The 14,352-nt window shown below is 49.3% G+C and overlaps 1 protein-coding gene across 3 annotated transcripts in view; it reads right to left on the bottom strand.

Moving 5' to 3' along the window:
* The window catches only part of TMEM63B (transmembrane protein 63B), a 48,363-nt gene that overhangs the window by 17,215 nt on the left and 16,796 nt on the right, over positions 1-14,352 (bottom strand). For all 3 annotated transcript variants that reach the window (XR_010743266.1, XM_066315995.1, XM_066315997.1), the window contains exons 2-3: positions 1,270-1,477; positions 569-648 (exon numbers count right to left, since the gene is read on the bottom strand). Coding sequence is in view for 2 of the 3 variants with exons in the window: in XM_066315995.1 (XP_066172092.1) it covers positions 569-648; positions 1,270-1,455 (266 nt within the window). In the remaining variant the exon portion in view is untranslated. The remainder of the gene's footprint in view (positions 1-568; positions 649-1,269; positions 1,478-14,352) is intronic.

Raw genomic sequence — 14,352 nt, 5'->3', positions numbered from 1 at the left:
TCCATCCCCAATGGGCCTCGGCTTTTGCTGACAGACAGAGTAGCCCACAAATGCATTGGGCAGGAAGGATCCACACCCAGACCAACTCACCAACACTTGGGATGAGAGCTAAGCTTGCACCAGCACAGCAGTAGCACACCTGGAGTAGTAGCATACTACTGTCAAGTGCTCTTAACAAGAACTGCATCCAGCAGAGTCACAAAGACACCTTCAGAGGCTTAATAAAGTCTTTACTGTGGCAGCCTTCACCCTTCCTGTGACCTCTTATTCCTCTCCTCCCTCCATCTGCTGTTCCTCTGTAAGGACCTGCACATCTCTGTCACTGGAGGGACCATGAAGTGATATGGAGCCAACAGGGACCAAGCCATGTTTTGGGAGAAGGATGCTGTAACAAAAAAGCCAGTAAGTGGGGATTTCTTCCTATTCCTGGAGCTCAGGGGATGCAATCGGCACATTTGCCTCTTCTCTTCAGCTGCTAAAGCACACAAAATGGGATTTATCCCTTCCGCCTCAAAGCAAAGAAGGGCACTTCTCATATCTTATTCCCTTGCCACTCTCCCGTGCTTACCTGTCAGCATCAGTCACCAGGGCCAGGCGTCCATAGTCCCAAGCAACTTTACGCAAAATTGAAAAGACAAACAACAGTGCCTGAAAGAGACCAAAAGGGAAGCTGTGAGAAAAGACATTGTCCAACTCTGTCCTTGTCCTCTGCATGCAGAGCCACAGGAACAACGAGGGTAGGAGGGGACAGGGTCCTCAGTTAAGAGCACACAGACCACAGGAGAGCACAAGTTCCCCAGGACTGTTAAATCAGACTATCCACGGGAGGCAGAGGTCCAGGATTGCAACACACAGTAGCTAAGGTAATCCCACAGGACCGAATAGCCCTGAGGTTCCTGGAAGTCAAAATTACAACTATATCATTTGTGGTCTCACAGCTTCTAAGGAGGAATGTGCAAAGCCATTGAGTGGATAAAGCTGCAGTGACTTTGCAACGTAAATGGGAGTTTTGGGATGCAGGACTGACGCAACATCACTTCATCCTTATGGCTGCAACACCTTTCCATGGGGCTCAGTGTGGTGGTATTGGAGCTAAGTCAATAGTGGCTAAGCCCACAGCATCTAGGAGACATGATCAGGGCCAGAATGTCAGCCAGCAGCAAAGTCAGGGATAGCACTTGTGGCCCTCAACCCTAATCATCTGATCACAGTCCTCGTTTCATGGTTAATTAGGGGAGCAGGTGTCAAAGCAATAGCCGGTAGACTTACGAGAAAGCACATAAAGTCGAGGGCTAGAACGGTGGGCACCCCACCGAAGGGCAGCCCCTGCAGCACAGTGCTGCGGATGCGGGCACTGTAGCAGTAGTCCTTGGTAGTGCTGTTGTTGTTGTTGCATGTGGGAGTTTTGCAGGGGGACCCTACTGAGCCCAGCGTGGCGATGACGTAGGGAAGCATCTCTACAGCTTCATCGTCTTCCCTGGGGAAAGGAGAGAAAGAGCTGGTTAGACACATGTAGTTTGATGACAACATAGCCCTGTTGGAGCTGGGGGCCAACCTTGCCTGCCAGCTCAGGCTTCTCTGTGCTACAGGGTTCTTCTGGGACCAGTGTCCAGAGAGAAGGTCATCTGAGAAACCTGCTGAATTCAGTGGTGCCAGAGGAACCCATATGCTTCAAGCAGCTATGGTCCCACCATGGAATCCCAGAACTCCCTTCCTTGTCTGTCTGTCTCACAGACTACTTTTCTGCCTGAGAACACGGTTTCTCAGCTCCCCCTCCTCAGCAGGAAAAAGTGAAAGGGTGGAGTGGATGGGGCATGAAGTCACGTCTGGATGACAGAAACAAACTGCTGTAGGACAGTTGCTGCATCATGATCCCACAATTTCCTCTGCCTGGCTGCATAAAGCCATTAGCTTTATTAGGCTGAATCATCACCCTCTCTTCACTGCAGGCCTCAGCCTCCAGCTCCCTGGGCACCCATCAAGGGCTGGTCACACCCCCTGCTTGTTTTCTCCCCTTCCTCTGACTTGGAGGCCATTTAGATACAAGCACACAGGGTAGAAAGGAGGTGTAGGCTCTACTATTTAGCTGGTCAAATATTTTACTTATTTCAGTGCCTTCCCCAAACTGTTCCAAGATCCACAGTGGCATGCAGGTCAGCATCACTCCTTGGATATGGGGAGGTCCTCCTGTGCAGAGCAGCTCCATAAGAAACAGAGATGATTATGGCAGCAATGGATAAATGTGAACTGAATAACTCAGAGAAAGACACGCTGACAGCAGAAACACAGCCACTTTTCAGAACAGGGCTGAGAAAATCCCATCAGTTGTAGAAGGAACAGTGATAACAGGAAGATAACAGGCTTTTGATCCCAAAACCATTCCTCTTAATCCAGCATCCACAAACCACCCCAATCCCTCACTACTACCATGAACCACACAGAAAGGCTGGATAGCACAGTACTACTTCTGGGCAATTCCTGGGTTTATTTTTTCCCCAGAAATGCCATCGCCTGCCCAGAGAATGAGAAAGCTGCCACCACCACTGTCCTTCAAGCTCTGCATTGTTTGGTGACATTAGCAGAGGGGATGCAGGGCTCTGACTTCCTGCCCACGTGTATAATCCTGGCCATCTCCTGCCTGGCTGCAGAGATTTATCAGCATCACAGCACACCAGCTGGATAATGACCACAAAACGATTTGCTGCGGTGACCTAGAGAGCTCTGCTTCAAAGTGATTGCGCTCTGCTCAGCTCCAACGGGTGCATAGCTACAAACCAGATGAAGCACCGATGACAAAGGGCAGCCCGAGAAGCAAAAGCCCAGCTGGGGACAGGCAGTGAGAGGGGGTCAGCCAAATTGGAAAAGCCACAAAGCAGCTTGTTAAGACATAAGTCACAGGTATTAGAGGTGGAGGAGGGCTGCCTAGAGCAGAACAAGGGAGCAAAAAAGCAGGATAAAAACAAGCCAAGACGTGAAATCACAGTTGGGAATAAATTGGGAAGACAAGATAACTCATCCTGGCTATATTAACTAGAGACTCGGAAGCTCTAAGGGAGTGATGGGAAAAAATGATGGGATGAGAGACTCAAAGGAATGGAATATCACACACTTTGGAGCATGAATTGTTACACCCCTCTGTAAGCACAATCTAGATGAATTGAATGAAAAAAGAAGTCTCTCTCAATCCTCTTTTTGGGAACCTTGGAAACTTTTAGCAATGAGTTTCAGATTTTGAAGAAAGACTACTGTAAGACCACAGCCTTGAGCTCTCCTTGTATAGTGAAAAAAAGGAAAAGAAGAAAAGCATTTGCTTTTTCTAGACCTATTCTTAGTTCACTACTAAATGCTGTTCCCTTCCCTGGACACAAGATGTCTTCTAGCTCTACCCACTCACCCACACATCCCCTAACACATTCTCTCTTCTGACCCTATAGAAAGGTGACCACAACCACATACAACATCTGGGTAGGGAAATGACCTTGACTGCCAGAACAGCACCCTGATGCTCTCAGCATCTCTCCTCACAGTACTTCTCACGTGGCTGAGCACAATTTACTTCTCTGACAGCATCTTTGCATGTTGAGGAAAAGCATCTCTCTCATCAGCCTGCAATCCCCCTGCCCTGGGGAGCCAAGGTAAATTAGAAGCCGGCCATGTTCCAGAGCAAATCACTCCTTCCAATACACCTGCTTGCTGCATGCTTCTCATCTCCTAACACCACTTCACTGTACACGGTATCTCACTTTGGAGTCATTTCCTCTTAACAAATCTGAATGACTCCAGGGTATTGGCAGATTTTAGACACACATTACCTTTTCTGGTAATAGCAAAGGATCTCATCCCTCTGCTATTGTCACATTAAAATTGCTAGTTCACTCCTTGACTTTGTGAAACCTCAGCCAATTTTTGAGCCAAAACTCTACATCTCCTCCAGTAAGAAGTTTTCTTAACAGTTTTCTGTCAGAAATTTCAGAGGTTTTCTGAGCATCCAAGCAAGTTACACAAGTTTGCCAGATGCTGTTATTTTACCACAGTATTGAAAGACTTGCAACAGATCAGAAAACTATGACTTTCCTTTGCAGACACCAAACTATTTATCTCATTCTTGCATGTTTTATAGCCCCATTTTTCCAGTTGTCTTTCTTAAAAGAAATGAGGCTCATATGCTCACATTGCCCACAACCCTCTCTAAACATTATACAAACCATTACATGCTGAAGACAAATTCTGCAGGCCTGAACGTAATTTAAGAGAGACAGGTCCCAGAGACACTTTTTCCCTGAAGCCTAGAGGATAGACTGGATATAAACCCTCCTTGCCTCTTCACTAACCCAGCCAGAACACCCAGCAATGGAAAAGATGTGGCATATGCCCAAGGTTTACACTGCCTTTTCATGAGCTGAGTCGGGAAGCACAGAAGCAGTCCACACCATCCTTAGTTATGCAACCTCCCACCCAGCTGGTAAGCACAAAGAGCTCCCCATGGAGACAGAGGTGCTTCAGGTGTGTGGGAAGCTGGGAAAAGCTCACAGGAATGTTCAGAGCACTTGTGCCCTTCTAGTTCTCCCAGCTGCAAGAGTATCTGGCAGCAGGCTAGAGGTGACCTGCCATTGTATCACTTCAGGTCAGACCCACCAGGGTTCTTCTGGGGTTACAAAAACAATTAGGCAACGAATAAATGCTTTGGCAACCAACTCTGAAGTCTCCATCAACAGTGCCTACCTAGTATCCTTCAGCAAAGGCCTTTCCCAGGAGTCTTTCAGTTGAGCAGGAGACTGGCTGGTTTTCCCAGGCACAGTGCAACCCAAGGGCCTGGCAATAGCTCTTTCCTTGCATTTGGTTTGCACCTTGATCTCAGATGCTCACTCCAGGAGACTCTGCCCCCACCCTCAGCTAGACAGGGCACACTCCAGTGTGTCCTGTGCTGCAAGGTGCAGGGCTGCCCCTGGAGGGAGCTGATATTGGGCACAGCGTTTCAGTCAAAGCACAGGCAGGGAGGAAAGGTGGTGCTTGCAGCACACACAGTCTTATGGTACAGAAGCACAGTTCTCAATTATGAAAGGAAATCCCTTCCAGCAGCGTGGGAGGGAGAAGGGGATTTTTCCAGCAACACCTGCTCTCCCCGACTCAAATACACACTGAAGGCAGAGGTGGCTTTGCAAAGCTTTCTGTTATGATCCCAGTGTCTCCCTCTAGGGAAAGACCCTGCATGTTTCCTTACACCTTATGCTGCCACCACCGGTTAAAGGAGCATCCCTGACCACACAAACTGTGCTGCACCGGAACATGGTTAAAGATGCCTTTCCTGGTCCCTCCTTCCCCTTAAAGGCAGTAGGTCAGGGCAAGCTTGGTTCAGCCTGGGCTGAGATGCTAACATCAGCATGCGCTCCTGAGCATCAAGAGACAACGTGCAGGGAGCTGGTGGGAAGTTACTGTAAGGCTGGAGTGGTGGGAAGCAGCTCAAGGTATCCAAGCCCTTTCCTGAGCACATGCATGGCTTGTCACCACAGAATATAGTGGGGCCAAAGACGCAGTAAGAGCAGGACATCAAACCAGGTTCTATACAAGCCCCAGAGGGTTCCCCTCCTGCTCTCTGCATAATTAATGCTGACTTCCTCAAAACAGCAAGGACAGACTTGCCAAAAGGCATTTTTCACTCTTATTCAGCAATACCGGACTCCATCCCCTTCTCTACTAACAGTAGAAAGAGGAAGAGAGGAAGCTTCTCCCATCCACAGCGAAGCCTGTTCCCTGCCCCACAGTATTCCCTACATTCCCCAGCAGGACCAGCATGTCCATAGTGTCCCATGTTTTCACCAACACATGTCAAAGGCAAAGGCATACAGCTTCCTACCGGAAGTCTCTAAAGCACATTTCACCTGGTGCTGCAGCCCCAGGTTCTGCCTGTTAAGCCCTGTGCAAACACAGCCCTGAGAACTGCTGTTCTTGAGAGCTTGGTGGCTTCAGCAGGGCAGGGCAAGACTTCTTCCTCCTTGTCTTTCTCCCTGGCCTGCAGGTGGGCACCCAAATGAGGACCCAAACAGCAGCCAAGGAAGCCTCCACACTCCCATCCATCCATTGCAAAGAGAAAAAAAACAGGCAGAATGAGGCTGGGAAGGCAAAGATTACATGCCTTGGTCCCTCACTGCTATGACTCTGGCTGCAAAGCGTGCATAAGGATACCTAAGGAGTCATCCCACAGTCTAGCAGGGGCTGACATGCAGCAGAGGTTGGAGGGGCTCTTGCAGGCAGGGGATTGGGAGGTGCCTGCTGAGGAGGCAGCCTGTCCTGCACTGAACTCTGCTGCAGCACTGTAAGGCTAGGGCAGACAACAGAAACAGCACTGCAGGTCTTCCCAAACAGAGCATTTCCCATTCTCACCAGCTCACCCTGAAGTCTCTGCCCCTCATACTCAGCACTCACGTCCTCTGCCAAATCCCCAGCACCAAGGGGGGGAAAGAAAAAAGAGGAAGCACTGTGCTGGGACTCAGGCAGGAGTGACGCAGGAGCTGCACAGCCTTGGCTAACCAGGAGACAGATGCACTGACACAGGCAAGTGTCTGTGTTCTTCCAGCCACACCACTGATGTCAGCCAGACATGAGGAGGTGACCTGAGAAACGCTTGCAGAAAAACAGAAATCAATAAAGTGGATGCTTGAGCTCACAGACAGAACGACGTAAGCACACAAGTACATTCACTTGTTTTCTCACCAGTAAATGTTAATAACTCCATCTGTAATTAGAACAGTGAGATTGTGCTCTAGTACAGACACATTTGTTTATGGCAATGTGACAGTCTCACAGCAGGCTGGAGGTGCAGAGACAGGCAACCGGAAACCTGCAGGTCTGGGGCTAGAATACCAAATTTCCAGATTTAAAATAAAGCAACCTTGTTAAATCTCTGGGGAATGGCATTCAAGGAGGTGAGGTGTGCTTTGGTTCTCAGACAGGGAGGGTGCTGTGGACATGGCCCGTACCTTTTAGACCTGCTCCTCTGGGGTCCTCTTGGTGTCCCAGGTACCACAGGTAGCCCACACTGTGACCCCAGGTACCTGAGCCCAGAGGATGTACCACCCTGAGCATCTGCCTGCCGGGGCACTACAGACCTGCCTGCATGGGGCATTTGGAGACTCTCAAGCAGCAGCTGACATCCAAGGTTGAGGGAGCCTTCTCAGCCCCTCAAACTGCCACCTAGGTTACCTGTACCTAAATGGTGAAATACAGCAGAGCTCTGAGCAAACTGCTTGCAGGCGCCATTAGACCACAGGAAGAACAGTCTGACTCTGGTAAGCAAGTACGGAATGACCTTAGGACAGATGGGGAGAAATGGGCTTACAAGTTAGCTCAAAGCCTTTCCCAGAGTACAGCAGTTAAACAGGGAAAATACCACTCTTGGTGCAGACACAGCAGTGGGAAAGGTGTCCTGCACCATGCCTCAGACCTGGCACAGAGCATTCAGGCTGCTGAGGGTTGGAGAAGTGCTGATGTGCTGGGTGCAGTGAGGAGGAACGTGATCTGCAGGCCAAGGGAAAAAAATATCAAGAAACAAATGTGCTACCGGTGCATTTCCAACAAGCCTGGGCAAAGCACTGACAAGCATACAACAGGGACCAGTCCTGTATCAGCAGAAAGGAGGAGAGCCTGCCAAAGTCCTACATCTCTTTGTCTCCTTTCCATCTCCTCCAGTCAATATAAAGCTCCCTGCACACTTCACCTCTATGAACTAGCCAACTAGACAGCAGGCCTACAAAGCTTTGGTCTGGCAGGCTTGTCATCTTCAAAGCAAAAAAAACTAAGTTCACCTTTGCCCTGGGTCCGAAGTCCTCCCAATGGGCTTTGCACCAGCCCTCAAATATGTACCACTAAAGGGCATCGCACCTTCCTTTAGTGCACATCAGCTCCCAGTCCTGCTGTTGGCAGGTACTGCCACTGCAACAGCCAGCCCCAACCCCACACTGCTCGGAGCACCATTTTGTGGTGCCTTGCACACTGCTGACTGTCTACATCCCAATGCTCAGGAATCCTTGGTACCGCTCCCAGCACAATTGTAGGCACTGCGAACCACACAAGTAACCCTGAGCTGGGACAGTGCCTGGCACAGATGGTAGTAGACTGTAACAGTGGGGAGCATCTGGATCCTTGTAAAACCCAAGTTTGAGTTTCATGAAGGTCAGGAACCTGTTCACTTCACAACTATCTTTCAAAATCGCCCAGGAAAATCACAAAAGCCTTGCCTTTGAACATCAGCAAAATACTTCATGCTGCCTTCACCCACTGGAAACTCTCTATCTCGCCAAGTGATACGGAGTTAGCTCCAAACAGCTAGGTCTTTTATATGCCTCCTTTTTACAGGAACCCCCTCCAATCTGATGGTAGTGCTTTTGAGTCATATGGTGCCCTGAACATAATGTACTATGCCAAGAGGGGCTGTACCAGAGCTTGAAACCCAGTATGCTGTGGTTCATGCTCTTCACATCAGAGCTGGCTAATTTGTCCTCAGCATAAGGGCTCTTTGGTCTCTCTGGCTCTGCATTTTGCTCCCATGCTGCACAATCCACACTGCTTGTCTTCCTGTGTCAATTTTTGCATCCCTTTGACTGGGTGCTCCTGGGGAAGGGGTGTCTGTTCCTGCCTGGCCATCAGAAAAGGGCTAATGAGGACCCCTTCCCCTCCAAAGAAGTTTGCTGCAACAGTGACACCCACACAACACCATGATGCAGTTCTGCTGCAAAGGCAGCTCGACTACACCTGGCTATAAAGGAAAACACAGCCATGGTACCTGGCATTTCTGCACCATGAAGGAGAGGTCCACAGTCCCATCTTGTTTGCTTACTGACAAACATGGAGTCTCAATGCTACATGGCCACCCTCAGTGGCGACTCATAGGGACCTATTCATGTGTCCCAGTCCATGGCAAGGGACTCATCCTCTGCCATCAAGAGAAAGCCCAATCTATCAAACAGTTCCCCATATCAATCAGCTCTCTGCATGGCAGAATCACTGACACCCTGATTTACAGTAAATTTTGAGTGTTTCATTAGTTACCAAATCAAACACCTAAGTTACAAATATATCCATCTGTCACTTTCCCTTCAAGTGCCTGGGCTGTAAATCTCAGAAAGACATCAAGTTTATCTGCCAGCTTGTACTTTCTAAAGGAATACTGCCTACTATTTGGCTTTCCTTGTTTCCTGTAGGCATACACAAAGTGATCCAGTAAACACAATAAACTATTAGAGTGGCAAGACTGATGAGGTGCTGGACCTCCTGCGGTATATTCTCAGAGCAGTGGCCATATGGCAACCAAGTCATATGGTTGGGAACAAGTCCCAAATAACAGGGCTTCCTCACCTATCAACACCCCAGCAGTAGCAACTTCACCAATTCCCAGTAGGCTTTTAGCATAGACAAGGATGGAGACTTCACAATCTCACAACCCCAGTAGTTTTCAGCTTCTAGTTTATGGATTCCAGTGGCACAATGGCTGTTCTTCATGGGTTGCCTTCTTGATTATCTCCTGCATGTCTATTATCATCACTTACACTACCTGCATATGGCCTGCACTTCCCTTACAATCTATCCTGTGGGCCTGCCCCAGGCTAGCTCTCCTGTACTTCATTTTTTGTGTGAGAATGACTATTCATACAGGATCTTTACTGCACAAATATCACTTTGGTTTTCAAGCACTGTTAAGGAGAGCTGTTCAGGTGCATGACATCTGGCTTGACATAAACACAAACCAATCTCCCTGGTGATTTCATATTTACTCTGAATTTTTCCATGACTCCCCCATTTCTCAAGTGACTAAATACCATCTTGTCCCTTTTGCACAAGGGCGCATTTTTAGCAGGAGCTCTGCACTCTTGCAGCTCTCATTCCTTTTCCCTTTGTTTATCAGTAATCTCACCTCATCCTAAAGCTTCTGATCTTAATCCCCTCATGTATAGGGAAGTGCCACATATTTAACTTTCCTCAGCCCTCATATCTGTCTCCTGCCAGTGGCAGACTGGGTATTTTCATCTACACCCAGCTTTTCTTCTTGAGTGAAACGTATGTCTCTCATAAAATCAGGTTTTTATCTAGTCTCTCAAGCTCATATTGACTGTTTCCTCCTCCTCACTTCTGCATGACTGAAATCTTTACCTCCTTGGAGCAGAGTATTTAAAGACAGAAGAATTTTGTTCACTGGGCACAATTACAATCACTTGCTTATGAAGTAGGATCAGCACTTCCCACCAAGGAAAGTCCTTGGTGATGCAAGTCACCAAGTAATGGAAAGGAGCATTTCTCTGAGGAGTCCAAGCCAGTCCAAGAGCTTCACAGCTGGTTCCTCACCAGAAGCTGGCAGGACACCCTACTCCATCAGTCCTGAGAGCGTCCCTATCCCTTACTCTGCAGCATGACAGCTGCTTGAGCAGCCAGAGGTTACTAGGGGTAAGCTTCTCTCTTGCCTGGTGCTCCTGCCCTAAGCACTGACACCACCAAACTCGGCATGCACAGGATTGAGGCATTATCTCTCCTGGATGTTACTTCAGGAAAGCTCCTTGCCCCTTTCTACTGGGTGTAGAAGGCCAAGCTTTGGTAGGAAGGGGGGTGGCAGGGCAGTGAACGATTGCTATAGGAGTGGCCTCTGTGAGAAGCTGCCAGAAGCTACCTCCATATCCGGCAGAGTAAAGCTCTGGCATATCCAAAGCTGGTCAAGGCTGGGCCAATTGGAAATGGTGGTAACTCCTCTGTGATAACATTTGGGGGGAAAGGGGGGGGGAAAAGGGGGGGGAAAAGGGGGGGGAAAGGGGGGGGAAATGGGGGGGGATGGGGGGAAATGGAGGGGAAAAGGGGGGGGAAATGGGGGGGAAAGGGGGGGGAAATTGGGGGGAAAAGGGGGGGAAAAAGGGGGGGAAACGGGGGGGAAATGGAGGGGAAAAAGGGGGGGAAATGGGGGGAAAAAGGGGGGGAAAAGGGGGGGAAAAGGGGGGGAAAAGGGGGGGAAAAGGGGGGGAAAAGGGGGTTACATTGCAGTTGTAGTTGCAGCCAGAGAAAAGTGGGGTAAGAATACATGAGAGGAAAAAGTACGCAGACACCAAGGCCAGTGGAAAAGGAGAGAGAGGAGATGCTCCAGGCACCAGGGCTAGGCTTCCTCTGTAGCCTGTGGTGAAGACCATGCTGAAGCAACTGTGACTCTGCAGTCCATGGAGGACCATGGGGATGCAGAGATCCCCTTCCAGTCCATAGAGGTGACCCATGCTGGAGCAGGTGAATGCCTGAGAGGAGGCTATGAACCTGCAGGAGGTCTGTGGAGAAAGGAACCATGCTGGAGCAGCCTATCATTGAAGGATTGTACACCTGTGGAAGAGTGACCCATGCTGCAGCAGCTTGAGGGGGGCTGCTGCCCATAGGATAGACTCACATTGCAGCAGTTGGTGAAGAGCTGATGCTCATGAGATGGATTCATGCTGGAGAAGTTCACAGAGAACTGTCTCCTGTGGGAGGGACCTGACAGTGGATAAACGGAATGGCTCCTCCCTAAGCAGCAGGAGAAATAATAGGTGATGAACTGACCATAAACCCCCATTCCCAGTCTCCCTGCATTACTGGGATAGGAAATAGAGCTGGAGGGAAGGTGTTTTTAAGGTTTTATTTTACTTCTCATTATCCTGCTCCAATTTTGTTAGCAAGAAAATCAAGTAATGTCTCTAACTTGAGAATCTGTTTTGTCTGTGACGGTATTTGATGAGTGCTCTCTCCCACTCCTCAACTCGGGAACCCTTTGTTATAATCTCTCTCCCCTGCTCAGCTGTGGAGGGGAGTGAGAGAGGGGCTTTGGTGGGTTCCTGGCATTCAGCCAGTGTCAACTCACTACACCCTTCTTGAGCAATTGCTCCACAGGGACGTGTGCAAATTGAAACCACACATCAGCTCAAGAACAGTGGCAAAATGGGTCCATGTGCTTAGAGCTGCATCCCTGGAGATGGTGCTTAGTGGCAGACAGAAAAACTCTCCTTCACATACTGGTGAAGAAGCTTGGCACTAGGAGGGAAAGGCCCACCAGCCCGGCTCTCTCATCCAGCAGCAAACACCCCGAATGCAAACCAGGAAGCCTACAGGAAACCCCCTTCCCTCCTGGGCACTGAGGGACAAGCTGCCAGGGTACTTCATGAGCTTCCACAGGAGCAGCCTCAGTGTTACTCCCGAAACAGGAACATCTACTTCAAATCCTGGCACTGGCACCCTTCCTGTAACAGATAAAGGTTGATTCTTTTCCAAGGTCCTTAAGCAGACTGCAGCTTCAAGTGTTTACAATTTGCAGGCTGGGGATGTTCTCACCTTTTCCCACCTTCCTTGAAGCATTCCTAAGATAGTGCTTGCCTTGCAGAGTCAGTCTACAAAGGACCCACAGCACAGCCGAACACCAAAGGTCAAGGTAATCACAGCCCTGCAGCAAGCAAAATTGAGCTCCCTTTACGACTTCATGCTGAGTTGTAAAGAGATTTGGCAGCAACAGCAGGAGGAGGAAAAGTCTTCAACTGCTCCTCAACAACAGCAGATATCAGCACAGAGCTCTCACAGCAAGAGGTCCGGATGTGGCCAGCAAGCCAGGACAGTTATAGGAGACCATCTAGGAATTCACTTTCTGCATCTGCTGGGGAAATCTCGACAGAGTCAGAGTTCCAGCAACAGCAACACAGTCCAACCCATGGTAGCAGCACATTACACACAGATTTGGCATGGCACCCAGTACAACCAAGTGCAGTAGGGCAACCTTGACCACAAACATGTCCAAACTAGGATAACTGTGCCACTGGAAAAACCTTGAGGCCCTACAGCACACGGCTCCCCTTGTGCACTCTGTCCCAGCAGCTACTAAACTCCGGTAAGAGAGATAGATGCTATGAGAGACCAATTTTGAGCTCCTGCTGGGCTCTGAATAAATAACAAAGGTCACAGCAGAGGTATACGGACTTTAAACAGAGCATTGAGACTGTCCTTGCTCCAAAGCCCGAGAGATCTGTTGGCCCATCAGGACCCAGAGATGTCCCAATTCCTCTTCTACATGATATTTGCTCTGATGCTGCCAGAGAGATCTTAATCTGGAGACAGGTGCCCAATAACATTTACCTGATGGGAAAAATGAAGTTTGAACATCTATCTCTTCTTGAGTTTTCAGGGCAGCTCCGCCTGCTTTTGACTGCTGGGGCTGGGGTCTGCAGGCAAGAGCCACTGGCATGCACCAGGCTGGGCTCTCAGCCAGGCACTAGCACTTGAGAGATGCTGATTGGGCTCTTTTTTTCAATGGTTTTGCTCCACCCCATTGGGCTTGGCAACAGGAGCTGGGCCTGGCTTGGGAACACAGGGAACAAAGCGCCAATTAGGCGCTGGGCATTGAGATCCAGCAGAGACCAAGGAACACTGAAGTGGTACTTCAAGGTAAGCAGCCTGGCTCCCAGACCCGCTGATAAAAGTGTGAGAGATAAAAGCTGTTGTTTGGGCTTGGAGGAGGGCACTGAATTTTTGGTAAGACGTGCAGTGTGAGCCTCATGTCACCCAGGCTCTATCTCAATGTTAGGGCAAACAAAGAAACAGTACTTCAACTGGATGAAGCTGCTCTGAGTCACTGTTTATCCTCGGAGCACAGCTCCCCACAAGCAAATATCAAGCCTTTCAGAGTCCACTAAAAACTGCAGTCAAGTAACCTGGGTTCCTCTTGCCTGCAGCCCCAGCTCAAGCCAGGGTGCTCACATCTACTAAGACCATCAAAATCCTAACTTGGTGTGAAGGAAATGGCTTGGAGGTCACCTCAAAAAACAATGTGGAGCACTCCAAACACTGGACTAAGGCATTCCTGCCTTACTTCTCTGCTGGAGGTGAAGGCAGGAATGGTCCTCCAGCCCAGACAGACCAGTATTATACAGAAGGACTAAGACCAGACACCTGACAGCTCCCTCAGGCATACCAGCCAGGTGGTCACAGACTTTCCTGGGCTCTGCTGCTCCAGGCTGTGGTGCAAAAGGAAAACAGACATGGGTGCATTTCATGGGCTTCATTTTGGAGAACACCCAGGAGCAGCTAAGCATCATAGCCTGGAGCTGCTGTAAGGCAGCTTGCACACCTGGAGGCCACTTTCCAAAGAAAGCACTGCCCTAAAAAGAGTGCAAATCAGCGATGAACAGCCTGATGGAAGCTGTAGCAGTTAGCTCTGAAAGAGATGTGCTCAGAAGAGCTGCGCTATTCCCATCCCACCACATCTGCTGCCCTGCTAAGCCCATCCACCTCAATTCTTATTCTGGCCATATTTCCTGAGACCACCTTTCCCTCCTAAAGCCTTTCAATCTCTGTGCTTCCACAGATGACTTC

The sequence above is a fragment of the Sylvia atricapilla genome, chromosome 3 (assembly GCF_009819655.1).
Source record: "Sylvia atricapilla isolate bSylAtr1 chromosome 3, bSylAtr1.pri, whole genome shotgun sequence".
Lineage (NCBI taxonomy): Eukaryota > Metazoa > Chordata > Aves > Passeriformes > Sylviidae > Sylvia > Sylvia atricapilla.
This window is presented reverse-complemented; position numbering and strand designations above follow the sequence as displayed.